The following is a 23,745-nucleotide window of genomic DNA, read 5'->3' as shown; positions in this document are numbered from 1 at the left end:
GCAACATCTACCAATGAGATAACTAAGCCAACGGAAAACCAGTATGCTTGCCTCGATTTCGAGGCACCCTTGCCTCAAATCCCAAACCCCCCCTCTATCGCAATTCGTCAGCTGGATCAAGTGGTCAGTTTCAACTCTTTATCAACGATATGGCGACCACGGCGGCTGGCTCGCCACCCGCCATAACAACGGTCGCTGGAAGTGCTCGAGCATGCAGCGAGTCTTTCCAGAATTGCCTCAACAAGGCCGCTCAAATCCACCACCGTGAACTATCGCTCGTGGAGAATCAGCATGCGAGATTTGCCATCTGGGCTGCCAATATCCGGGTCTTCAGTGCTGGCCGAGACTCTTTGGATCACCGATTACGGGAGGCGTTAGATGTGCAAGATGCTGTTATTGGCCTTTTGCAGGCCTTGGACTACAAGGTCCAGAGTTGTGGGTGATGATTCCAGGGTGACCTCACTGACGGTTTACTGACCATGTTGTCCCAGGTTCAAACATCCTTGGGCCGCTTGCCGAAAAGACTAAAGGGAAGCTTCTGGAAAAGGTCCCTGACGATTTGGACCAGGCCATAGAAGGTATCAGCAAAGAGCTGACCCTTCTACACAAAATCTCGAACACAATCCGCCGTGCAAGCAAAGAGAAGCAAAATATCCAAGCCGAAAAGTCGTTCAAGATTCAAGATGAGGAAGGGAACGATGCTGAACCATTTCTCCGCCAATTATTTAGCACCCAGATCCGAGACAGATTCCCCGGAGCCAGTGACACCATCCAGCAACGCCTCGCTAATAGCATGGTGCTAAGGCGGAAGCGGATTTTGTACCGAAGAAAACGTTACGACAAGAAACCAATTCGTCCCCCAGAGCTGCCATTGCCCCCTACAGTCTCGGCTCCCAAAGTCAAACCCAACGTTGGCGTGCAAAGACAACCTGTCAATCAGCAACCTGCACCAGCTCCTACTCCTAGCATCGTCCCATCAGTTCCGCAGACCGCAACAACCTTGGTTGCCGAGAAGTTCCAACAAGCCGCTGCCCCCTCAGTCATCTCCGTCTCCAAGACAGTCGCCCTGAGCAGTCATGACCAACTTCAGTTCCCACCTGCTCCGTGTGGTGCTCTTATGAGAAGATACCGGCGGTTCGAAAAAGAACAGGACGAACAGCTCAATTTTACTTTGAGGGCTATCCCTGGCTACTACGGACCGAAAAGGCCACCAGCCTCATGGGCACGGGAAGCCGTCAGAAACGAACGTTCTTCCCACAAGCAGATATTGGACGAGTACTGGGACGACTGTCTAAGAGCAGTGGGGGAAGTAGTCTGCCAGTTTTGCTTTTATGCTCTTCCAGTTCGGGATGTGGTCCAAGAGTCGAAATGGAGATTGCACGTCAAGAATGACCTCGATCCCTACGTATGTCTCTTTGAGGAATGCGACTCGCCCGAGCACCTTTACAATCATAGCGATGCTTGGCTAAAGCACATGAAACAGCATGCTATGCGATGGCGCTGTACGTCCAAGTCACATCCTGCAGTTGTGTGCGATACAAAGGACGAGTATATCAACCACATGAAGACGAGCCACGGGGGCAAATTCAACGAAGCCCAGCTTGGAGTTTTGGCGGATCGGAGCGGCCGTGTTACTGGCCCATTATTCACGTCTTGTCCTCTTTGCGGTGTGGAGGATGTGAAAGGCAGCATGGAAGAACACGTCGTTGGACACATGCGCCTCCTTGCTCTCAAGTCGCTGCCGGCTGCCCAGGAAGAACAAGACGACGAGTCAGGCTCAGATGATAGTGCAGCAGCATCAAATCCACACACCCGAAGCACAATCGATAATGATCGCGAACGATACACTCCATTCGATCCAGACGACCTCTTTCACCTGCTCAAGGTGGATAGACAACAGGAAGAAGCCATTCCATTCGTCGATGAGTCTGTCTTTGCGGATATCCCTGATGACGATCGCGAGCGGCGGCTTTTTGAATGGGGCTTCATCCCGAGCTCTCACGGGGCGGACCTAAATTACCACGGCGATCCGATCGTCCTTGCATTTTTATTTGCCTCTACTGCACCTAGGGGCATGAAATCCACCGGTAAACTCGATTCCTCAGGGAGACCAACCTTTTGGGCGGATCCAGATTGTGCTATTTGCCTCGCGCCGGCGTCGGTGGAATGCGACTGTGAGGCAAAAGCCCTCGACGTAGCTGTAAGGCAGCAAGAGGAAAGGGTCTTCGAGCCTATGCGCAAACGGGCGCGAGTCTGGGCACGTCAAAGAGCACAAAACTTCATAACCAAAGAGTTCAAGACGTATGTAGAAAGCGAAGACTTCAAAACGTACGTTGAGACTGGAGGGTCGGCTTCCGAGGGCCAAGACGCCGCGTTGGGTCGTTCCAGACGGGAAACCAATGAAGCTTGGGCGGCCAATGTTCTACGGTATCCCCAGACACTTGAGCACTTCTTTGGTCTTGTGGAGTATTCGCTTCCAGCGCACGACGATCCTACGGTGAGAGATCCGAAGCCCAGGCCCGCACACTCAATATTTCCGCGGCCTAGAAACCCTCCGAGATACCGAGATACTAGACACCGGACGGGTCTGCACATGCGGCAGCATACCCTTTCAGAAGGAGACGATCCCAGAGTGAAAGATGGCCCTCTAAGGCCCTATTCCAGAGCCCCGATACTTACTAGTCATGTAGAGAATGATAACTTGGATATTGGGAGCGAGGAGTCTTATATGGACGAGTCTGACGACGATGGTGACGATGGTGAGGATGATGACGAGTTTGACGAGATGGTACGGAGAAAGCTTGCAGAAGCCGCTGCCAGCGAAGAAGAAATAACAACGCCACATACCAGTTATGTTCAAGACGCCAAGGAAGAATCGGATGCCTCAGACTCCATCCCGGCCAACATCGAAAGCAAGCGTGTCTCCTCCCCACGCTATACCAGCGATGGAGAGTATCACACAGCACACGTGAGTTCCAGTCTCTCCGTTTTGCAAGCTTTTTGATACATTTTCATCTCGAGGCTTTAATAATGGCCAGGGCTAATATGTTAATTATGAAAATCAGACACGAGTTGAGTCGGTCCCAGTACCAACTTCTGGGGGTAAGCAGGGGGTCCCAGACGCTACGGAAGACACTCAATATACGAAAAATCCACTGGAATACTTTCAACCTAAGCAATATACAGTGGAAGACGTTCAATATTCGACATACACCGTCGACTCGGAGTTAACATTTCGACAAATTCCTGCTGGTGCGGTCTTGGACCCCCCGGACAATGACAGACTCCCTCTCCCATCCTCCTCTGATCGCCTAGATGAGAATCAAGAGGAGACAAAAGAGAAGACAGACAAGTAGCAAGCATTACTTTAATACTGGTCATTTCATACTATTGTTTAATACGGGTATTATTCGACTTTGGTTATTATTTAGTCTTGGCAAAACTCTAGCAAGGCGTCTTATAGAGCGATGAATTTCTGTCGCTGGTATTAGTAGACTGCTCATTGATCTTAACCTCCCTCGCTTCCTTTCGCGGCTCAGTAGTCTACCGCGGTAGAGGCTCGAGACTCGGAGGATTCAGGACCCCACGGCAAGTCCCATCCTTGACCAATGTCGAGGTCTTCTAGCTTTGGTGGCATGTTCTCCTGCCAGGTGGAATCCGAGGGGGTAGGTTCAGAGCTTAACCAGTCGACTGTGGGAGAGGGGAGAACAAAGTTGAGCTCAGGTGGTGGACTGTGTGAGGACTCGAAAAACCGCTTGAAATCTATGGCTTCTACAGGAGTGTAACTAGGTTAGATGGCACACTTGCCTAGCTGGGAGATGCTCACCTGGTACGGTTTCGAATTGGATATGGACGCTTGTAGCTGGATGGATCTTGGTTGAGAGTAGTTGGACGATATCTGTGTGATGCCGTCTCTTGAGTGGATTTCGGGATGATGATGTGAGAACCGCTGTGCAATTGAAGATGGCTAGATCATATTCTTTGTGCCTACAACCGTCGCCGATGGATGACTATAGAAACGTCATAGTGACGACGAGGACTCCATAACCCTTCGTTCTCTTCCAGAACCTCAAGACCTGGCGGCGAGAGAGGAGGTCTTCATTGTCTGAGAGTTTAACAAAGTCGAAAGCGCCGAGGTGCTCACGTTCTCGGAGAGTCTCTTGAAATCGCTGACAGGGACCCAGGCTCGCAAATCGGTACTTGGGGTCGATGTGGTAAATATGATGCCCATCTTCGTCAATGATGGTCACCACGCAGGGCTTGAGGAAGGACACGCGGGTATTTTCCTTCTTGGGCGTCCATGGAATGCACCCGAAGGGAACTGCGACAGCCGTTAGTTCTAAAAATCTCATACGGCTCTGCCATGAACGCCTAGTTACCTACTGATTTGAGTGACCCGGACTGAGGCATCCTTGTTCTGGTAGAGTAGGATACGACACTTGTTATCCCTTGCCATGATATGGACTTTGTTAAGGCGAATATGCTTATGTTTCTTGGGTGCATTTTCGAGTGTCCTAGCGCCGTAGCTCTCAGTCTATAGTCATGATCGATTCGGGGTCGCACTGACAGTATAGTTGGGGCGATGGTGAAGGATAAGTCGGACGGAGGAATGACTATCAAAGGTTACCATGCCAGTCTTTTCAGCAGAGGCAAGAAGGGACAAACCTGCAAGTAGAGGAATCGTGTTTGCGTTATCGACTGGTAGTCCGAGCGATTGCCAGCATTGCTGCAGAACCTTGTCGAGCTTCTGGAGAGTCTTTTTACTCTCACTGGGGCTTTCATCATTGTTGAGCTGCTCGAGCCCCTCTGCTAGCTTATCAACTTGCTCCCGGGGGACGCAAGACTTTTTCCGAACGGGCAAGTTACCAACTGAGGGAACAACAGCACGGTCTTCCTCGCTGGAACCCCAAGGTGTTCTGCAGAGAGTCTTCATCCAGAATGGGAGCAATATCTGAACAAAGTGCCTGTCGATCAAGGTCTGATACCTGACAACCTCATCATGGTTCTGGGTTCCCCAAACCGCGCGTAAAACACCGTTTTCAGATTGTGCATCCCTATAGTCTTCCAAAAGTTTCTTGCACTGCTCGAGAGTGTTCCGAATCTCGTCGATATCGTACTGCTGGAGTGGAAAAGACTCAGTAGTCTCTCCCTGGGCGCGAATCTGGTCACAGTTGTCGGATAGGCGAAGCAGAGAGCGGCGCAGTTCCTCTAGCTCTTTCGGGGCATTTTGGGCCTTTTCAAAGATTTTGATGACTCCATGGACGGCTGCAACAACTTGCATCACTAAAGAGGTGATGGCTAGCCACTCCCCGAGCGCGATCATTTTGGGTGTGCCTGTTGATGCTCTATGGGAACGTTTGTGAGATAGGCAACTGTCTGGGACCGACGGGGTCAGACAAGACCTGAAAAGGTCCGACGAAATTGAGAGCCTGACGAGGCTTCCAGAGCCCGCTTCAGTGTCTGGATACATTAGGAAATAAAGCCGTCTACTATGCGGCCCCCAACGCTGCAACTCTGACAGAGCCTCGCTAAACCAGACCAACCCGCCTTGCACGTGCGTCCCCTACAGGCCCCAGACAACCCCTTACGCGCCCTTGTGCACGCCTTCTCTGCAGCAGCTGGGCAACCACTATCGCCCCTTGGCCGATGGCAGTGCACTGCTGGTGGTTCGATTGTTGCTAGCTGATAGAGGCGATGCACTGGACGGTTCACATCTGTTTCAGGAGATTGGTTGAGCCGAGGTAAGTGTGGCAGCCAGCTGAAGGGAAAACACGACGTCTTTTTCTACTTTTATAAATGTGCACTGGGCTGAAACAGCCACTATTTATGGAGAATGCCTTATCTAGGTAGGCTGAAAGTCATCCTCGGGGCGGGTGGCTATTTGACCCAAGGTCGAGTCCGGTAGGCAAGCCTCCCTCCCTGCTCTTCAAGTCCTACTCTCACTCTCTTCCCAACCACCTTGACCTCTTTTAAAGTCTCAAGAGTATCATGTCTATCAATCCAATCCAAGGGCAGGATAGTGGCCCTGATGGCCAGAATGATGTGGTTGACGAGAAACGTCTACACCCTTCGTCTAAAGAGGGCCGCTCAAGATGGCGGTGGTGGCAGCCCATGGATGAGGAGGCCAGATACTTGACCACTATTAACTACGTGAGTGAAACATCTCTACTGCATTGATTTCACCCTTTTGTTTACTTGAAGATTCGTTTCACTCAAGGCATGGTGCTGATAGCCCGTTGATAGAGCAGCGCAGAGCGAGAAAAACGCATCTTCGAGCTTGTCGATGACAATGGCTTCAACTTCAAAGTGTTCTTCGTCGCCGCATCAGGTTTTATGGCCTCTTCTTACACGCTGTTCGCGACCAACGTCATCGCCCCAGCTATAGCCTTCGTATACCCATCCTGCACCTTGAACAATCAGGCCAGCTCGGTGATCGACATTCTCACCCTCGTCGGCTCTATATGCGGCATGCTCATCATGGGCCACCTAGCCGACCGCGGCGGACGCAAGAAACTATACGGCCTTGAGCTTCTTTTCCTCATTGTTTCGACCATGGGTGTGACCCAGGCAAGCAACGGCGTCCTATCGGAAAACAACAAACCTTCTATGGATATATATGGATGGCTGGCATGGTGGCGGATAGCTCTCGGATTTGGGATAGGTGCCGAGGCAAGTCTGTTTTACTGTTTATATCACAAACGAATCTTTTCTAATTTCAAGCTGATTTAGTATCCGATCTCAGCCGTGATCGTGGCCGAGTGGGCATCCACCAAGTCTAGGGGGCTGATGCTTGCCTTGGTCAAGTCCATGCAGTCGCTGGCCCGCCTCCTTGCCGTGGGAATAGGCTTGTGGGCCCTCAAAGCCCTAAGATTAATGGATGACGAATGGGAAACAAACGGAGACAACTCGGTCAATCCAAGCGCAAGCGACCAAGCCAAATGGGTCATTGATATGCTTTGGAGATGTGTTATTGGTGTTGCCATGCTCCCCGCCTTTGTTGCCATCATTGCCCGTGTCACTATTCCCGAAACCCCAAGGTACCATGCAGACATCCGGAAAGACCTCCGACAGGCAGTGAAGAACTCCCTGCGAGTCTACAAGGGTAAAAAGGTGAAGGAGACCAATACACATGCCGCTGAGCCTCCGCTCGACGACGACAGTGACCGGTGGTTCACGGGTGCATGGGACTACCTCAAGAAGGACTCCCATCTTGGCCTGCGGAACCTGTGTCTGATCAGCCTTCTTTGGGGCCTTATGGATGTCGGCTTCTATGGCCTCTCTTTGGATAGCCCCATGGTTCTCTCGATTCTCAGGAACAAATGGGTTGAGAAGGACGGCAGCGACAATTGCACTACGGGGAACGCCTGGCCGTGGAAAGTGCCGACTTGGAGACCGAGATTTGAGCCAGACTGGAACATCTATAAAGTTCTGGAACGCACTTCAGTTGAATCATTGGAGATTGTATCCGTCGCCTCCACGATGGGGAGTATCGCGGCCCTCTTAATGGTCAACTATTTCCGGAGAAAGAGGATTCTCCTCGTCACATTCCTCATGTCGGCTGTCTTGTTCACAACAACAGGGGCCATCTTGATATCGACTTACTGCCTCAAAGATGAGCAGGGCCATTGCCGAGATAACGAGGGTTACCGAAAGGTGGTCATCGTCTTCTATGCCATCACCCAGTTTGTCTACAACGCAGGGCCCAATACCATCATCTTCGTCTTGGCAGCCGAGATCTTTCCTACGGTCTACCGCGGCACATTCTATGGCATCGCCGCAGCTACAGGAAAAGTGGGCGCCATCATCATCCGTGGTATCATCTTGCACTTCGGTGACAGTCACCGAGTTCTGGCCATTCGTCTGCTAGCTTTTGGGCCTTTGATGCTTGTTGCGGCTTTCCTCTCTTGGTACCTTCCAGATGTTCAATATCCTTCGGTTGCTAAGCCGAGGGATGTCGAGGCATCAATGGGATCTCGAGTTGACTCGACACTAAATGACCCAGTTCGGGTAGATGAGGCAGAAGCTGCTTGTCCCCCTCGTGCATCGGAAAGTCTTGAAGATAACATGATGCTGTCAGACATAGATTTGGACTCAGTTTACAGTTCCGAATCTGGTCGAGTCAGTCGCCTTCTCAGTGAGAAGCCTGCCGGATTCTTCAGTCGCTTAGAAAACTTGACTTTGGAGCAAGTTGCCCCAACTCCCCACCGGAAACGCAGGAAGGGCAGGCCTGGGACTGTTCATGAGACACCAGCGAGTCACTCACCAACCGTTGCTTCAGCGACAGGGGCTCTGCCAGTTTCCCCAGGGGTGCTTGGTAACGAGGTGAACAGAAGATAGGAGGAATCGCTTCAGGGTGGTCTGGTGTTTACGGCATTATGCTGCGATGTCGTTTTGTATTGGCAACTTGGTCTTTTGCTCCCACTCGGGCCCTCGGGCTCTACGTTGCGACTGGCATCCGAGGGGCTAACTTGGAAACTAGGAAACGATTCTACAATGACCGACTTACTTGGAATCATAAATCTTGAGTCATTTGCTTGTCTTGTAGTTCTAGCATATCAAATGTTTTTGTTACAGCCGAAACCCGACCCTCTACGGGATAAGTGAACCAGAAGACCTTAGTTCTAGCGTAACTGTCCCACGTCCTTGTAGATACTCAGTCAACGCCAAAAGGAAAATAACCATTATGTCGGCGTAAGCAGAAGTCACTGTTCTCCGCCTTCAACCAGCCGCCGCGGCAACACAATTGTCAACAATTGCCGGCCTTAAAGAAAGGGGACTTGCTTTGCTTTCCAACCTGCAGGGGCAGTGCATCATCAAAAACAGCCGTTTCGGAAGGTCGTTGATCCACGTCGCATTGCCCTAGGGTAACCCCTGCGCCTTTCGCCTTGCTGTAAAGACCAAGAAACCAGATCTGCCTGTCCATGATCGGCGCTCTCAACAAGGGGCCGAAGAAACATTGCAAGGCCCCTCACTCGTATAGGGAAGCCTATGATTGGGCGTCGGTATCGTGAATTCGTCCTCTCAAGCCGAATGCGCCCTGTCTTCATCTGATCCGTTCCGAGTACGCATGATGATCACCTCCAGCATCGCCGAAAGAATGCGGCCGGTGTCCTTGGAGCACGAAAGATTCACCTATAAATGCCCAGTCCCTCGAGCAGAACAGCTTCGTTTTGGATTCATCCATCAGCAGCTTACAACACCTACCAGCACAGTAATCGACTCTTTTCACATATTTTGCAAGTCGTTGACAATGGCCATCTCATCGTCGCTGCATCTCAGCCCATGGGCTATCAAGACCATGCTACTTCTATCAGTCTTCAGTGGCACCCAGGTCAGTTCATACCCCAGCGGTATTTAGCTCAATCAATCCTAACATTTTGCGGTAGGCCGCTTCCATCGAGAATACGCAGCCGCTCAAAGGCAAAGGCTTCATAGGCCGCGCTGTCCAGGCCAATCCTTTGAGGCCAAAGACGACCTATGAGCCAGCCTCGCAGTCCTACCATCGCGACTCGGGCAACACACGCTCTGAGGACTACCCGGGCCCCCTTGGCAAGAACATCAAGGTTGAGACCTTTAGCAGGGCTCCTCCGATCCCCCTTTTCTGGGACTCTGAGGGCCGCATCACTGCTGGAGCCGTGTGCAGGGAGGCGACGGCGTGTATCGTGGCCCTCAATCCCAAGACATATGAGGTCGAGGCTTCATACCCGGCCCCCGATGAGCCGTCGGCCGATTTGGACATGGTATCAGTGGTATACATGCAGATACTGGACGGCCATGTCACGGTTCCGACTCGAGGACGGCACGTTATTGACGTGGAGCGCGTCACGGACGCAACCGGCAAAACTTCATTTGTCAAGAGGCGCGACATTGACCTCTCCAAGGTTACGGACGAGGGTTCCAGAATCATCGGCAGCGCCTACGACGCCGAGGGAAACCTCTGGTTCACGACAGGGGGATACGTCGGTGTCAACCTCCCCACGACAGGAAGCACCGATGTCGGGTATGTTGATCCGGAGGGCAAGGTGCATTCCATCAACTTCCCCAACACCCGAGCCGAGAACAACTTTGCCATTAGCGGGACAGACGTGTACCTGATGCTGGGCCCAGCGGCGGAAGCTGACACGGCCGACGCCACTGCCTACTTTTACGGGTTCAAGCCGACTAAGGACGGCGTCAAGATTGCCATGGCGGTGCCCTACCAGGCCGGTGATGGGGTCAAGCAGGGTGGTGTATCGCGCGGCTCCGGATCTACGCCCTCCCTCCTCGGAGAAAAGTATGTCGCTTACACGGACAATGCCAATGAGCAGGTGAGCCTACACATAGTCCCGCAGATGCCCGTCGGTGGAAATGGAACCAAGCCGGTGTGCTCGATGCCACTGTTCAAGCGTGGTGCCAGCGCCAACGAGAACACCATCCTTAACCACTGGGACGGTGGCTCCAAGTACAGTGTCATTATGGGAAACTACTATAACGGCGTTCCGCTGTATGTGGTTGACAACACTACCATCTTTGGTGACGGCAACAATCTGAACGCCGAGACTATCAACGGACCTTTCAACAACATTGCCCAGATGACCCCAGGACTCTCGCGTATCGAATATGACGAAGAGACAGGAAAGTGCACGACGCTCTGGACAAACACCAACATCCGTGGTACTGTCACTCCAGTGCTATCCACGAAGACAGGCTTGCTCTACATGCAGGTACAGGATTGGGAACTTGCTCGCAAGGGACACTACGTGTACTACATCACTGCTATCGACTACAGGACTGGCAACGAGGTGTGGAAGGTCAGAACCGGCGCTGGGGGATCCTTCAACTATAACCTCCACTCGCCCGTGCTGACGTCTGACGGAGGAGTCGGGTCGCATGCTGTCGGAGGCTTTATCAAGGTTAAGGACGGGAGGAGCTCCTGAAGCATTCGCACGAGGAGTTTAGCGGCGGTCGCACACAATTACTTGCATTCTTGGTGCATTTTACAACTGTAAATGCACCGTGATTCTACAGCTTCAGACTATTTAGCGCAGTAGATTTATTAGACACTTGTTTCTGTATCTTTTGTCATCTGATAAGCCCAGTTCTGCGGTGGAAATGACCTACTATCCTGTGTGGTGGCAAACTTGGCCGCACTCTTGAGCATTGTCACTCTTGACTGTAACATCTAATATTCAAGCCAATTCATTCTTTGAAACTATTTTTGTACTCGGAAATGGTCAGTCTTGAGTTGGCTGGAAATAAGGTATGTTTCCCCTGAGACCACTATGCGTGCAAGGAGTCTTAGGAGTTCTTGATTCAGACAAACGTGTTGAACCATTGATACACTTCTGTGGTTACCAGTATATAGGTTTCGACCTGATATCATGAACAGTTGGAATTTATCCCCCTGGATATATCTATCATCCAGCATCATCTCTGCCACGAGTGTGCGATCTCTTCCTCAAGGCTCCTGAGGTCTACAACATGACGGCATTGTCATCCAATGGAGCCTCCTCGGAAAGCCTAAGCACAATTTGCGCTACCAATATGCTTAATTTACACTAGCCGAACTCAGCCACTCCTGATCCGAATGATCCGAGAGCCGCATGGCCCCTGTATCGGGGACTTGATCAAGTCCGACTGGTAGGGCACCCAATCAGGTTTGAGTCTATACGAAGCCCCAAGAACGTCTCATATCTCCGGAGGACTCGATGGAAAATGCCCCCTCTATCGGCCTGCGAAATGGCGTAAGCTGGAGCCCTCCTTCTTCAGCGGTTCCGGCTAGTTGAGGCTGAGTTGGTCCCGTAGCAACCGACGCAGCGTATCAAACCATCAACACACACGTCATCAGTCATATTCGCGCTGAGATCCATCAAGTACATAAGATATAACAGCGACCTTGAATCAACGATGTCCAGCATCCTATTTTCTTCAATACAATAAACACACAGATACTCGAACAGAAATCTCGACTCTCGGTCTACCCAGCTTCCACCCTGATCGAAAATGGCAAGAAACTACTACAAATATGAGCCTTCGATGGCAGCAGCCGTCATCTTCATCATTACCTTTTCGGCTTCGTCTCTGCTGCACGCCTTCCAGATCCTCAAGACCAAGACATGGTTCTTCATCCCCTTCTTGGTCGGTTCATTGTGTGAGTCTCCAGTCACTAGCAACCTCGTGCTGAGCAATCAATTTGGTAGCTAATAGAAAGATCTTTAGTTGAAACGATCGGCTTCATCGGACGAGCTATAGGTGCTGAACAGTCGCCCCATTATACTTTCCCCCCATACGTGATGCAGCATTTGCTGCTTCTCCTCGGACCGACTTGCTACGCCGCTTCTATTTACATGATTTTGGGGCGACTCATCCGCTTGCTGGACGCGGAGAGATACTCTTTGATCAGGTCGAGTTGGCTGACCAAGTTTTTCCTGATTGGCGACTTGCTTTCTATCGCGCTTCAGGGCATTGGTGTGTATCCCTTTACTAGGCTGCAACGGATTTTACTTACTGACCTTTTGTAGGAGGCGGAAAGGTCGTAAATGCGGATACCGAAGACGATCGATCGACCGGAGAGAATATTATTATCGGCGGACTTGTCGTACAGATCATCTTCTTCAGTCTGTTCATGATCGTCACATGTCTTTTCCACTTCAGAATCAGGAAGAGCCCTACTGCCAGAGCAGGGAGCATCAAGACCCGCTGGGAGTTGTTTCTGGTCATTCTGTACATCACTAGCATCCTGATCCTGATCCGCTCTTTATTCCGTCTGGTCGAGTATGCCATGGGCCACGACTCGGAGCTGCAGTCCAAGGAGGTCTACATCTACGTTTTAGATGCTGCCCCCATGTTGATTGCCAGCACTCTCTTCAACATCTTCCATCCGTCCAAGTACCTCGTGGCTGGGAAGCAGCTTGTGGATAGGTCAGACTCGGAGATGCAGTTGGCGGACTACGGTACAGCCTATCGGCCTGTTGCTTGAGCTTCGGACGGGAAGGGTGGTGTTTTGGCAGGGGATCGATGGGCAGACTGCAAACAGCGCAGCAGGTTTGTGGGAATATGGACTTGGGTGGCGTGCACAGGACACGGGATTTCGGTTCAAGGTTCGGTTATAGTACAAATAGATGGGTGGAATAACAATTACCAATGGAGAATACTACATTTGGAGAAGTTGCCGTCGCCTATCATATGATGGCGTTTTAAATTGCGAAGCTCCTATATACGGGTTGAAACAGTGTCCCGTTAATACATCTAGTGAGCACTCGAGGTGTCAGGTTTCTGGCCCCAAACGACCTTCTGCTTGAAGTACCCGTGGTGTTTCTCAGAACGCAACTCGCGTCGAAACTGATCGATATAGAGCTGAATCTCATCTCTCGACCAACCCAGGGTATGAGCCATGAACAATACGAAGCCTTCCGTATCCGTCTCGAGACCATATTTGGTGTATGGGCCCATTTCTTTCTCAGTCGGATCCGAAGACCAGCCGCCAATAGGATTCTAGTCCACCAATTAGTTGAGACTCGCGTTTGAAGGTTTATGCTCTTTACCTTGAAGTCGAATTCCTGAATGTTGATAAAGCCGGCTTTCTCCAAGGCCTTCCTCTGCGTGCCGTCCTCGACCACGGTGAAGCTTGTTCCTATCTTCTTGCTGCCTTCAATGAAAAGCTTTCCCCACTGCCCCATAGCGGAATTTCCGTCGACCGTGTTGTCGTCACTGTCGATGTTGGAGGAAGCTTCGTGACTTTCGACCCACCCACCGGGCTTGCAAACCCTGAATGCCTCGGAGGAGAGGAAGTCCCAGTCTCTGATGCTGCCCATTAGCCACCTCATATGGACGTAATCAGTAGAGTTGGACTTGAAGGTCCATTCTCGGGTACAGTCTTCGATTTCACTGAAGTGCATTGTTAGGCCTGCCTCAAACGCCGTCTCAAAGGGCTACTTACAACTGCAAGTTAGGAGGCACCCAGGAAGGCTGAATTGGGGAAATATCCGTTCCAGTGATTTCCGCGTTAGGGTAGTCATCGGCAAAGTCTCTGCCTACTTGTTAGAGAAAGGGGGTTGCATGAGGTGAAGCCTTATTCAAACGCACATAGCCCAGATACCTATAGAGAGAGATTAGCGTCACAAGCCCCAACGATAGTTGCTTTCGTTTTAAGCATGCAGGATTCAAGATTCCGTACCAGTTCCACAACCAATATCGATGGCTCGCTGAGTCACCGATTAGCACTGGCATGGAATCAGGCATGCCTTCTTACATGGACCTTGTCTTTCTCCAACGGTGCCAGATGGAGTTTATTTCCAAGACCAAGTGTAAGGATATGGTGGCTATGTTCCAGATTAGATTGTTGCTGCTTTGGGGGTGGTATGGGAGCTCACGTCACGTCCATCAGCTCACGTTGTGGCGCGTCGTTAGATCCCCTTGAAGGAAATTAGCAGCCTCCTATTAACAAGGACGAGGGAGGCAGTGACCAGTATTGCGCATTTCCTTGTTCGCTGTTGTAGGTTCTACCATGTATCGTCCTGTACTCGAGGATGCTCGAGGTGACCGACGCCGTAGAGGAATTATTATCGGCGTCGACGATGGAATCACCATCGGTATTGCCAGGCTCTTTCTTTGTTCGGAGTTAGGGATTAGCGTGTTTGTTCAACTGTAAGATCAATCTCAACAAACCTGTGCAATTTCGGCCCAGTGCTCGGGGGGAAGAATGTCACCATCTCGAGGGACGGTGCGGTTCGTGGCCTTGTCAGACATGGTAGACAAAGAGTAAGAGTAACTCCAACGCTGTGTAAGTCTCGCACTATGAGATAAATAGTAAGTAAGCTTTGGAGCAAACGAGTGGAGATCCGGTTAATATATCAAAATGTCGCCCAGGGCTTCAGCCGTAGTGGTCTGATATGTGCGGGGTTGGCTTCGAGATGCATAATCGAGCAGTTCTGCAACGGTCACTAATCCAGAACAAGAAGGTGTAACGTCATGTTCCTGGTTCGACAGCAAGTCACCGCGGCAAGTTGAAGATGAAATTCTTGACATATGAAAGCATACAAGGCTTGCAATAACAGTCACAGTTTCTGCATTTCTTAAGTCTCCGTTGCCCCGGCCGGTTCGTAAATCTTGTATGCATGGCAGTGGAACAGGCTTACCAACAGAACTTGGAGTCAACCAATCAGAGATTTAATAGGTGGACCGGAAGTAAGATTTGCTGCCAGATCTCACTCCAAGAATATGCGATTGATGCCTAAAATCTGTCCACTAGGTCCTGAGTTTGATGTTGATAGACTGAAACTTTTCTCCTTTGTACTCTAGAAACCTTTGTTACCATTCGTTGTGCAGTCCTGATCTCTCCTAATTGGCCTTCACCTCAGCAATCGCAGAAACCAGCACCGATGGCTCCTTAAGATGTTATCGATGAGTTCCATCGAATTCTCCAGAGTGATGTCCCCCTTCGGTTAATCTTCGTCCCAGAGATGAAGATGGTAGATCGATACATTGGGGTCAAACATACCTGGCAGTGGGCTAAAACCAAACGCCAATCCCCCCGATTTTGCTTTTATTTCGCGCCCCTGTTTCACTATTAATCCGTCGTCAACTTGGATATACTTCCGACGCCACAACCTCCAAAGGCCATTTCAGTGCCTCATGCCACCAAGGCCCTAGACGCCGAGCAATAAGTCCAATCAGAAACTCCCCAGCATCACCAATGACCCAAACGTGACGACACAGGTGTAGTAAGATGCCATCATGTGCCAGGGTCACGATGGTTTCTAGGCGACACTTTCGCAGAGTAGTTATGTATTCCTCGGTCAACAGAGCCGGGTAGACCACTGCTGTTAGGGCACGCTGCTCCCCCGTCAAGGTAGCATGAATGTCAAACCCACTAGAGTTTCCGAGCGGCATCTCTGCAGCTAGAAATTGTCGTGAAGTCAGCATCGGACGAGTCAATGAACTCGACAAGCCTAGTGCACTCTGTCCTGGTAGGTTCAGAGACGCCAGCGTCATAGCCCATGGCCAAAAAGGGGCCAAGGGGCGAATCAACAGCAAGGCTATAGTTCAGGGCGGCGAGAGTCCGAACTCCTCGGTAGAGATGGACGGCCTGGATAAAGTGCTCAATGAACAAGTCGTAGGTGTGGTCCCGCGTAAACGTGAGGTAAAGAACATGGAGGCTTAAGAGGAAAGAATGGGGCAGTCGGGGAATCGGATTCTTCTCCGCTATCTCTTGCGTCATGCCTGAGCCTCGCCGTTAAGCGTAGTCAAAGCGCGAGTTTGGAGCCCCAGGGCTGAACGTTGGTAATCAAGAGCCTGGCTAGATGATCGGCGGTTATGGCGAATAGCTGATCAATCAGGTACGGATATTCAAAGGCGTTCCGGATGACTATGTCGATGATGACTAACCTTGCAGCGTCGCTGCACATACTCAGGAGGACTACCCCAGATTGGGCATGACTGATGATACCCAGGCCATGGGCCATAAAAGTTGACTGTTCTGGCGCAAAACAAAGAAAGTTAGAAGCGCTATAGTCGAAGCCGTTGCAGCAGAGGCAGTCTGAACTGGCGATGGATTTTAAATTGTCGATATCTGAGGGTGTAGGCAACGGGTTTGCTTCCTCCTCGCGCGAATGTGATTCCGTCACGGCGCTCTTCCGAGGAGTATGCTTTCTCTTTCTTGGCACTCCATCTTGGCCGTCGCGTTTCCTTCTTGTATTAATCCCTTTGTCGCCTTTATCCTTGTGTCGCTTGCCTTGTGACCGGACAGCACGGCGCTTGACGTGTGCGGAACGTGGCACGATGGCTGTTGACGGAGTCGGGCTCGGGTGTCTCGTGAGGAGTGGTGATGGCTGAAGCATTGAGCTTGGTATCAAATTCACCATTATGTGAACGCTGATCAAGTCTTCAAAGTAGTGTTGATAGTTGAGAATGGACTTGAGATCTGGGACCTGGTCTGTCGCGGCCTCTGGCCTTTCAAGAGTGGTATCTCTCTAAGACGTCTCCTCATTTCCTTTTTTATTTCTCTCCCCCTATTAATAGCCGACGATGATACAGATATCCACCGTAGGCAATACTCCTGCATTTCATCCATCCCCTCTAGGGTTGGTGCTTCATTCATCCCCCCTCGCTTTTATCCACTTGCGCAACGATCCCTTTGAGCTAAGCCAATGGGATGAGTGTTTCTGGGATCCACCTATGCGAAATGCGAAATGCGAGATGCGAAGTGCGATAAGCGGAGTGCGAAGTACGAGTCTACCATCCACATAGTATCCCCCCATTGCTCTCATGGCTTGCGTACTTAAGGCAGACAGTTCGATTGGGTTTCTTTTTTTTCTATTCTCATCTATCTTTTCTTGGCCTTTCATCCCGAACCCTTCCTTACCAGTGCAGACTTCCCTCAATCTCTTCACCATGGCCAACAACCCCTGGACTTACGACCCTAGCCCTGTGGCTGCCATTATTTTTCTTCTTCTCTTCACCGTTGCTACTCTTTGGCATGCCGTTCTCCTCTTTACACGAAAAACTTGGTACTTTATCCCTCTTGTCATTGGTGGTGCCCGTATGTCCCCCTCCCTCTGCACTCGCTTCTTCCGCTAACCACTTCGACAGTCGAGATTGCCGGCTATGTAACACGCTATCTAGGCAGCAAAGACCTCGAAAACCTCACATTCTTCATTATACAGACTCTTGTCATCCTTGTCGCACCCGCTCTCTTGGCAGCGTCCATTTACATGGTCCTAGGCCGGCTGGTGGTCCTCGTCCGCGCAGAGGCCTACCTTCCGGTGCGGCCAACTTGGCTGACAAAGATCTTTGTCGGCGGAGACATCTTATCCTTCATCATCCAGATTGCAGGCTCGGGCATGTTGTCGAGCAACTTTAGCTTGGGCAAGGCCATCATCCTGGTCGGCTTGGCCATCCAGCTCATCTTCTTCGGCCTGTTCGTATTTTCCGCCGCCCTCTTCTATCGACGACTGGACGCGAACCCGACACCGACAACCTTTCGGCTAGATGCGTATAGCAGCAAAGGTGGATGGAGAGGAGTGATGCAAGTCCTGTTCTTGACCAGCGCCTTGATCTTCATCCGGTCCGTTTTCCGCTTCGTCGAGTTCACAGGAGATCACGATTCGCCCATGATGACTAGCGAAGCTTACATCTACATCTGTGACTCTCTCTTGATGTTTGGTGTCATGGCGGCTCTGATTTATCTTCACCCGTCCGAGTACATCCGGACACCCAAGGACATGAACTCGCTGGAGGGAGAGGAGCTGTGAGAGGTAACTAGCGACAAAAAGGTGAAAGGGGTAGAGTGCGAGACTGCATGTGTTCATGATAGACTTTTTAAAATATCGGATAATAAGAGATGCGCCGTGAAGGGAAGGGCCTGAGACTTTTTCTTTTGTTTTTCTTTTTCGTTGTTTTTCCTTTTTTTCTATAGATTTGTCACTCATCAAGCATTAATACAACACGGGAAGCATTATAGACAGCTCAGCAACAGCTCGGTCAACGCCTCACGGCCTTCAACATGCAAGACCATCTTTGGCAACACTATGCAATCCTCCCACTCCAGACCCAACTTGTCGGCCATAAGTTCCATGTCGTGGCTGACAAGCCCATCATACACCCATGTGCGAGGCAACAGGCCGAACACGGCCAAGTAGTGCGAGAGGATTACCAACGCACATGGCCTCTCTTGTCGGACCAATTCCAAAAACCTGGGATCTATAACATCAAAGGCCCATGCTTTGATCTGCTTTGCAAGCCATAGCTTATCGCGGGGAGACTCCAATGCCGAGATGAGCCGGCTCACCTCTGTCGCGGCTCTGTGAAGGGTGTCAAGACACATCTCGTCGCCGTGGATGTTTCGATCCCTCTGAATCGCGCGCACGATGCCGCTGGCAATGCGGTCTGATTCTGGTACATCATTGAAGGACCCGTATAAGCTGGCACCAGATAGTTTCCTCGCCTGGCCCTCTACGACAGTTGGCTGCAGGTGGATATTCCGTCGCCCGTGGGCAAGTGTTAGCCAATTGGTCAGCCATAAACCGGATTGCTGAGATACTCGGTCTGTGGCGAAAGAGACAGTCGCAAGCAAGACGGACGCGCCTTTTACTGCCGTGATGCTTGAGTCGGTTATGCAGCTAATGGCTTGGCGCAGTGTGCGTAATGCTTGGTCTCGGTAGAGGTAGATGGGAAGGGTCTGAAGGAGCTCTGGTTCCGTGCAGCCGAGATGGACCATGGCCACGAGGAGGATGGCGTCCATGAGAAACTCATGCTGGTAGGCAAGGCGCGGAAGTTCGACCTTCAATATTGAGGCGATATCCTGTGAGAATTCGGCGGCAAAGCTCTCGGCTGTGAAGATACAATAATGGTGCATCATGCGGAGATCGAGAAGGTGCTTTGCGCCATAGTTGGACCCTGCGGCCGTCTCGTCGAGGGACGGTGTGGCCAACAACGGCTCGGCGGCGCCTTGTGTTTCGGAAACGGCAGTGGCAGCATCCGAAGCAGGACTACCTCGGCTCTGGGCCGTCTCTGGGCGGCTCGAAGAGACATACAAGCACTCTTCTCCTCGCCGGGCGCAGCCGGCACACTGCGGCTTGGCCTCATCACACTTGACATGATGCCATGTTAGTCTCGGTCAGGGCTGGGGTGATCATCTGGCTTGCCTTGACCCGTCGCAGCTTGCATCCAGCGCAGCCAGTTCGAGACTTGCGATGGAAGCGTATAGCATGCGCCATCGCAGAAGCCTGACTGAATTGTCTCTGGCGTGCTGCGCGGTAGGTATGTGTGGGTTAGGGGTTTAAAAATATTTATTCTTATCCGAGTTAGTCTTGAAGTTAAAATACAGGGCTTACTGCGAGGCTTAGTAAGTAGCGTAGGTAGGAAAATAGCAAGCCGAGCCGAGTATTTATATAGTAAGTATATAGTTTATTATATATTAAAGCGTTATAAATAATTAATATTTATATTTAATTATATTTAATTTATTTTTAGACTTTTATTAATACTTTTTATTTATAAAACTATATTTAACTAGTATTATTAAAACTATTTAATAATAATAATCTTCAGTTACCTGCTCCTCAGGGTTGGTATTATTATCCGTTCTATAAATGTTGTTTATCTCCTCCTTAAGTCGCCCTCAACTGAAGCACCGGAGACAAATCTCAAGAACACCAAGATCCCTTTCAGTTTCTCACTGAGCTCGGGCTCAGATGCCCAAGCGGGCCTGCTTCTGAGACTCCCTAGCCCCGTTGGTTACCTTATAAAATAGCAGGACTAGGCTCTTAGGGTTCACAACTATATACCCCCGTATGGGATTCGGCGAAACGGGCACCCGGGGATTCGAGCATAGTCACTCGTATACCTTCTCTGCTGTGAGGGCGCTCCGGACATTGGAGATGCCCAAGTCCAGCATGGACTGAAAGCCAACGATGACTCCCTTTTCTATGGCTGTAGAAAGACGGCAATGTCTCATTTCATCACTTTCACTGTCAAGTCGATTAACGAAAACGAGGTTATGGTCATGGACAAGGATTTCTTAGAAGTGGTGCATTTGTAATAGTCAGCCCAATGAAAACCAGCAGTTATAGATGAGCTACCTTGACAGAAATGGTCAGGCTAGATTCCACTGAACAGGCGGTCTGTGGCTTGCGACGAGTGACTCGGCACCAGCGATGGCGCGTTAACTGTCATGCCTGCCATACTCCCTAAAGTCCGGTAAAGCGCGTGCGAGGCCCCTCCGCACTTTTTCAATACGGAGAGGATACTGAAGTGGTGAAAAGAGGTACATCAGCTACCGCACTAGGTACTGCATTCTTGGCGTCATGGTGAACTCTAACAGAACCAGCAACCAAGTGACGATGTTGTTTGTGTGCGCTTGCAGGTCACGTAGTGAGACATTTGGCGCAGGATGTCATTCATGGAGTGATGGACCCTTGGAGTGGCTGAGACATTGGCTGTCGAGATAGTAAAAAGGCGTCGCGGCAGACAACAACTTGACCAGCAGCACCTTTTCGGGGGTTGCGCATGGAGAGGCTTGAGCAGCTGAGAGCTGCTTGTTCCTAGGCGTACCTTGTCAGGCCAATAGGATTGCTGGGTAGTGGGATATGCAGCAACGCCATCTCAATCGCCGGTCTCTGCCGTGCTAGAAGTAGGAATGCAATTTCATGTAGGCGAGGAAAGAGAAAAGAAGAGAATGGCTCGATCTGGCTTTTTACACATGGACATGTTTTCAACACAGGGCATGGAGCGTTGAGTGTGAGACAGCATCACCAGAAGGGAGGACTATCCGTCGGGGAATCGGATTGGGATCCGTGGCAGAGGTCTTGCAGACACTCAATGCATTACACATTAAGTACTCATAGCAATTAGGGTGGATCAAGACGAGAATTTGCCATTCTTCTCATGATGTGATCCATTAGAGCAGATGGACGATGTCAAATGCGAATAGGTAAATCTTCTAAACAGCAAGCAAAGCCTTCAAGATATGCCAACCGCAGACTAATTCGATCTGTTCAAGTTTTACTCAGACACCTAGCTTCAACCTTAGGAAATAGCTTCATAGAAAGTTTCACCAGAGACGCATCTCCTTTGACCGGCTGCAGCCATTTCAGCCCTCGGAGCCTGTTTTGAAGACCATGTGCTAATGAAACCCTTTTGTTGAACTGAGGCCAAGACGGTTTATCCCGGATGCTTGCTCCTCACCTGCTATGTTCCTTTCTATGCCAGGCCTAGCTGCCTGTTTTGGTAGATCCGAAAGCTCGTATCTGCACTGCATGTTCGTCTGTATGGGGCGGGATGGCGGGGAGGAAACGCGCGTTCACGTTGCATATAGAGGGACGGCAAGCAATGATGTGCATGCCAGCTGAACTTGAAGGATGGCAATTTGCTGGTGATTTGGGCCTGGTGCTTAAGCAAATTGCTTAGCATGAGCCCAGAGGTGGGCGGTACGTTATTGGTAACAGCCATGTGCCAGTAAAGTCAGAGCGGGCCGAGCCGTTCCACAACAGCCAGCCAACGACCGGAAAGGCCTATATGCATTCTGTTACGAGATGCGGGGAGAGAGAACTGTTTTGTGTAACTACCAAGGCAGGCACTCTCTTATTGGAAGCTGGACCGGGGAAGGCCCAGCAGATCGTCCCTTAGTTGCTGTTCGTGGCTGACCGTCGACGCAAATCAAGATGACGGAGCGATGGAAACACATCACTTTGGACTACTAAGAAAGGCCACCGTCGGTTTTGATGGTGAGTGGCGCTTTCGCAGCACGTGAATCTCAATGGCCTCTTGTGAGACAACGAGGTATAAAGGACAACCTCAACTTTCACTTCGGCCGAAGATCAAAGTATTTACTGGGCCATCATGTCATTGCTGCTAGCTGCAACTGATGGTGGCTAGCTGAAAGCAAGTCTCTCAACCCCACATTACCTGTCGGAATTCAGTTGCCATGAGGTTGACTGGCTCAAGCCGGTGCGGTGCAACGCAGGCATGCACAGGGTGCAGGCCGAGTATGGCACTTCTGCCAAGACGGCCTCTACCGTGAAGGTGTGGAGTCCTGAGGGTAAATATTTGCTCATGAGTTCAATTGTATGTGTAGAGACCAGAATGTCGAGATGCATATGCACGAGTAAGACACGGGTTAGTCAGCCATTTCCAAAAGAGTCGGATGTTAATGGAGGCCTACACGATGCCGCTTTGAAGTTGTTGCAAAGCTCCTCTAATGAAGTTCATCGGACGGAGGCCGAGTATATAAAGGCAATTTTTATCGTCGATTTATCAAGCAAGAATCAGAACCATCATCCCTCTCTCTGCCTTTAAGAAGCTACCTAGCTGTTTGACCCCTTTCCCCTGTTTACCACACAAGTACTCAGGTTCGTATGCTATCTCGACCAACAAGTTGTTTACGCGTTTTCTAACTTCAGACATGGAGTACCATCATCATGTCTGACGACTTCAGAATCTGGACCGAGCCCAAGAGTCATTCTCTTGAAGGCCACATCTTCAACGGCACCCTTCTCTTCAACGGCAACGCCATCTGGGGCCCCCGTAGTTGTCACGACAACACGGTGGACCTCATCAACGCCCTCAGCGATGCGGATCCTCGCTTCACCATGAGGTTTGAGAGAAGAAACAGCACAAACGAAGGCCACACACGCTTCATCAGCCTCCGCGTTGACGGCAAAGTCGTGCTGAACAAACTGAATACCCATGACAGCATGGACGGGTTTGTCATCGCTGTAAACACCGCTCGAGCTGTTGCCGGTCCCCCTTGAGTCATTTTTCGAGTTTGTTCAGCCATGGTAGTGGTGTGCCGGGGAGGAATTGCGTGGCCTTGGTGAGGGGGACCGGGCTAAGTGGTCATTCAACATGACTTGCTTGGACAGCCCTCGGTGATGCTTAAAACAACGCATCGTCACAAGTTGAGACACCTTTTGGATTTGATTCACTCCTTACAATCATAGCATACTTGGGTAGCAGTAAGATAATCCCTTGATTCGCTCATTGCCCGGATATCGTCTTTAAGCCGTCTACTGTGTTAGCATCAGGTCATGATGTTATAATGTATTGAAGATCTGTTCTTTGTTATAGTTGCAGCCCGGCCCTCGATGGGCTAACTGAGCCCGAAGATCGTCTTTAAGCCGGAGGCAGAGTGTTAAGTCCGCAGGGACTGCTGGGCTGGGCTGGCCATAAGCCTGACACAAAACCTGCCATATAAGACCAAACATTGTTAAGGACATGAACGACTTATGCTTAAGATTTATCCTTTTATGTCAACGAGAATGACGTAGT

At 50.7% G+C, this 23,745-nt stretch overlaps 10 protein-coding genes across 10 annotated transcripts; 6 read left to right on the top strand and 4 right to left on the bottom strand.

Moving 5' to 3' along the window:
* Positions 1 to 140: 140 nt before the first annotated feature.
* On the top strand, positions 141 to 3,004 carry NECHADRAFT_35737 (uncharacterized protein; the record flags this gene model as incomplete). The annotated part of the gene is made up of 4 exons (XM_003052808.1): positions 141 to 435; positions 492 to 1,234; positions 1,265 to 1,926; positions 2,071 to 3,004. Coding segments are annotated over 4 exons (2,634 nt in total), but the record flags the coding sequence as incomplete, so codon positions are not given.
* A 531-nt stretch (positions 3,005 to 3,535) lies between these two features.
* NECHADRAFT_77298 (uncharacterized protein) lies at positions 3,536 to 5,323 on the bottom strand (the record flags this gene model as incomplete). Its single annotated transcript, XM_003052345.1, has 5 exons — positions 3,536 to 3,762; positions 3,827 to 4,010; positions 4,077 to 4,321; positions 4,384 to 4,534; positions 4,568 to 5,323. 5 exons carry the CDS (start codon positions 5,321 to 5,323, stop codon positions 3,536 to 3,538), a joined length of 1,563 nt encoding a protein of 520 aa, XP_003052391.1.
* Positions 5,324 to 5,988: 665 nt separating this feature from the next.
* NECHADRAFT_77297 (uncharacterized protein) lies at positions 5,989 to 8,337 on the top strand (the record flags this gene model as incomplete). Its single annotated transcript, XM_003052807.1, has 3 exons — positions 5,989 to 6,150; positions 6,244 to 6,673; positions 6,743 to 8,337. The coding sequence occupies 3 exons, from the start codon at positions 5,989 to 5,991 to the stop codon at positions 8,335 to 8,337; spliced, it is 2,187 nt and encodes a 728-aa protein (XP_003052853.1).
* A 913-nt stretch (positions 8,338 to 9,250) lies between these two features.
* NECHADRAFT_77296 (uncharacterized protein) lies at positions 9,251 to 10,916 on the top strand (the record flags this gene model as incomplete). The annotated part of the gene is made up of 2 exons (XM_003052806.1): positions 9,251 to 9,331; positions 9,387 to 10,916. 2 exons carry the CDS (start codon positions 9,251 to 9,253, stop codon positions 10,914 to 10,916), a joined length of 1,611 nt encoding a protein of 536 aa, XP_003052852.1.
* A 1,066-nt stretch (positions 10,917 to 11,982) lies between these two features.
* NECHADRAFT_36730 (uncharacterized protein) lies at positions 11,983 to 12,958 on the top strand (the record flags this gene model as incomplete). Its single annotated transcript, XM_003052805.1, has 3 exons — positions 11,983 to 12,130; positions 12,199 to 12,447; positions 12,501 to 12,958. The coding sequence occupies 3 exons, from the start codon at positions 11,983 to 11,985 to the stop codon at positions 12,956 to 12,958; spliced, it is 855 nt and encodes a 284-aa protein (XP_003052851.1).
* A 269-nt stretch (positions 12,959 to 13,227) lies between these two features.
* Positions 13,228 to 14,563, bottom strand: NECHADRAFT_35890 (uncharacterized protein; the record flags this gene model as incomplete). The annotated part of the gene is made up of 7 exons (XM_003052344.1): positions 13,228 to 13,473; positions 13,524 to 13,866; positions 13,919 to 14,008; positions 14,065 to 14,077; positions 14,156 to 14,183; positions 14,231 to 14,300; positions 14,430 to 14,563. Coding segments are annotated over 7 exons (924 nt in total), but the record flags the coding sequence as incomplete, so codon positions are not given.
* Positions 14,564 to 15,558: 995 nt separating this feature from the next.
* On the bottom strand, positions 15,559 to 16,841 carry NECHADRAFT_77293 (uncharacterized protein; the record flags this gene model as incomplete). The annotated part of the gene is made up of 3 exons (XM_003052343.1): positions 15,559 to 15,850; positions 15,909 to 16,200; positions 16,388 to 16,841. 3 exons carry the CDS (start codon positions 16,839 to 16,841, stop codon positions 15,559 to 15,561), a joined length of 1,038 nt encoding a protein of 345 aa, XP_003052389.1.
* Positions 16,842 to 17,370: 529 nt separating this feature from the next.
* On the top strand, positions 17,371 to 18,230 carry NECHADRAFT_35141 (uncharacterized protein; the record flags this gene model as incomplete). Its single annotated transcript, XM_003052804.1, has 2 exons — positions 17,371 to 17,518; positions 17,569 to 18,230. 2 exons carry the CDS (start codon positions 17,371 to 17,373, stop codon positions 18,228 to 18,230), a joined length of 810 nt encoding a protein of 269 aa, XP_003052850.1.
* A 203-nt stretch (positions 18,231 to 18,433) lies between these two features.
* NECHADRAFT_77291 (uncharacterized protein) lies at positions 18,434 to 19,575 on the bottom strand (the record flags this gene model as incomplete). Its single annotated transcript, XM_003052342.1, has 2 exons — positions 18,434 to 19,488; positions 19,518 to 19,575. 2 exons carry the CDS (start codon positions 19,573 to 19,575, stop codon positions 18,434 to 18,436), a joined length of 1,113 nt encoding a protein of 370 aa, XP_003052388.1.
* A 2,659-nt stretch (positions 19,576 to 22,234) lies between these two features.
* On the top strand, positions 22,235 to 23,228 carry NECHADRAFT_77290 (uncharacterized protein; the record flags this gene model as incomplete). Its single annotated transcript, XM_003052803.1, has 3 exons — positions 22,235 to 22,300; positions 22,354 to 22,542; positions 22,878 to 23,228. The coding sequence occupies 3 exons, from the start codon at positions 22,235 to 22,237 to the stop codon at positions 23,226 to 23,228; spliced, it is 606 nt and encodes a 201-aa protein (XP_003052849.1).
* Between the last annotated feature and the right edge of the window lie 517 nt (positions 23,229 to 23,745).

The sequence above is a fragment of the Fusarium vanettenii genome (genome assembly GCF_000151355.1).
Source record: "Fusarium vanettenii 77-13-4 chromosome 3 genomic scaffold NECHAsca_2_chr3_3_0, whole genome shotgun sequence".
Classification (NCBI taxonomy): Eukaryota; Fungi; Ascomycota; class Sordariomycetes; order Hypocreales; family Nectriaceae; genus Fusarium; species Fusarium vanettenii.
Note: the sequence above shows the minus strand (reverse complement) of the source record. Positions and strands in the feature narration are given on the sequence as shown.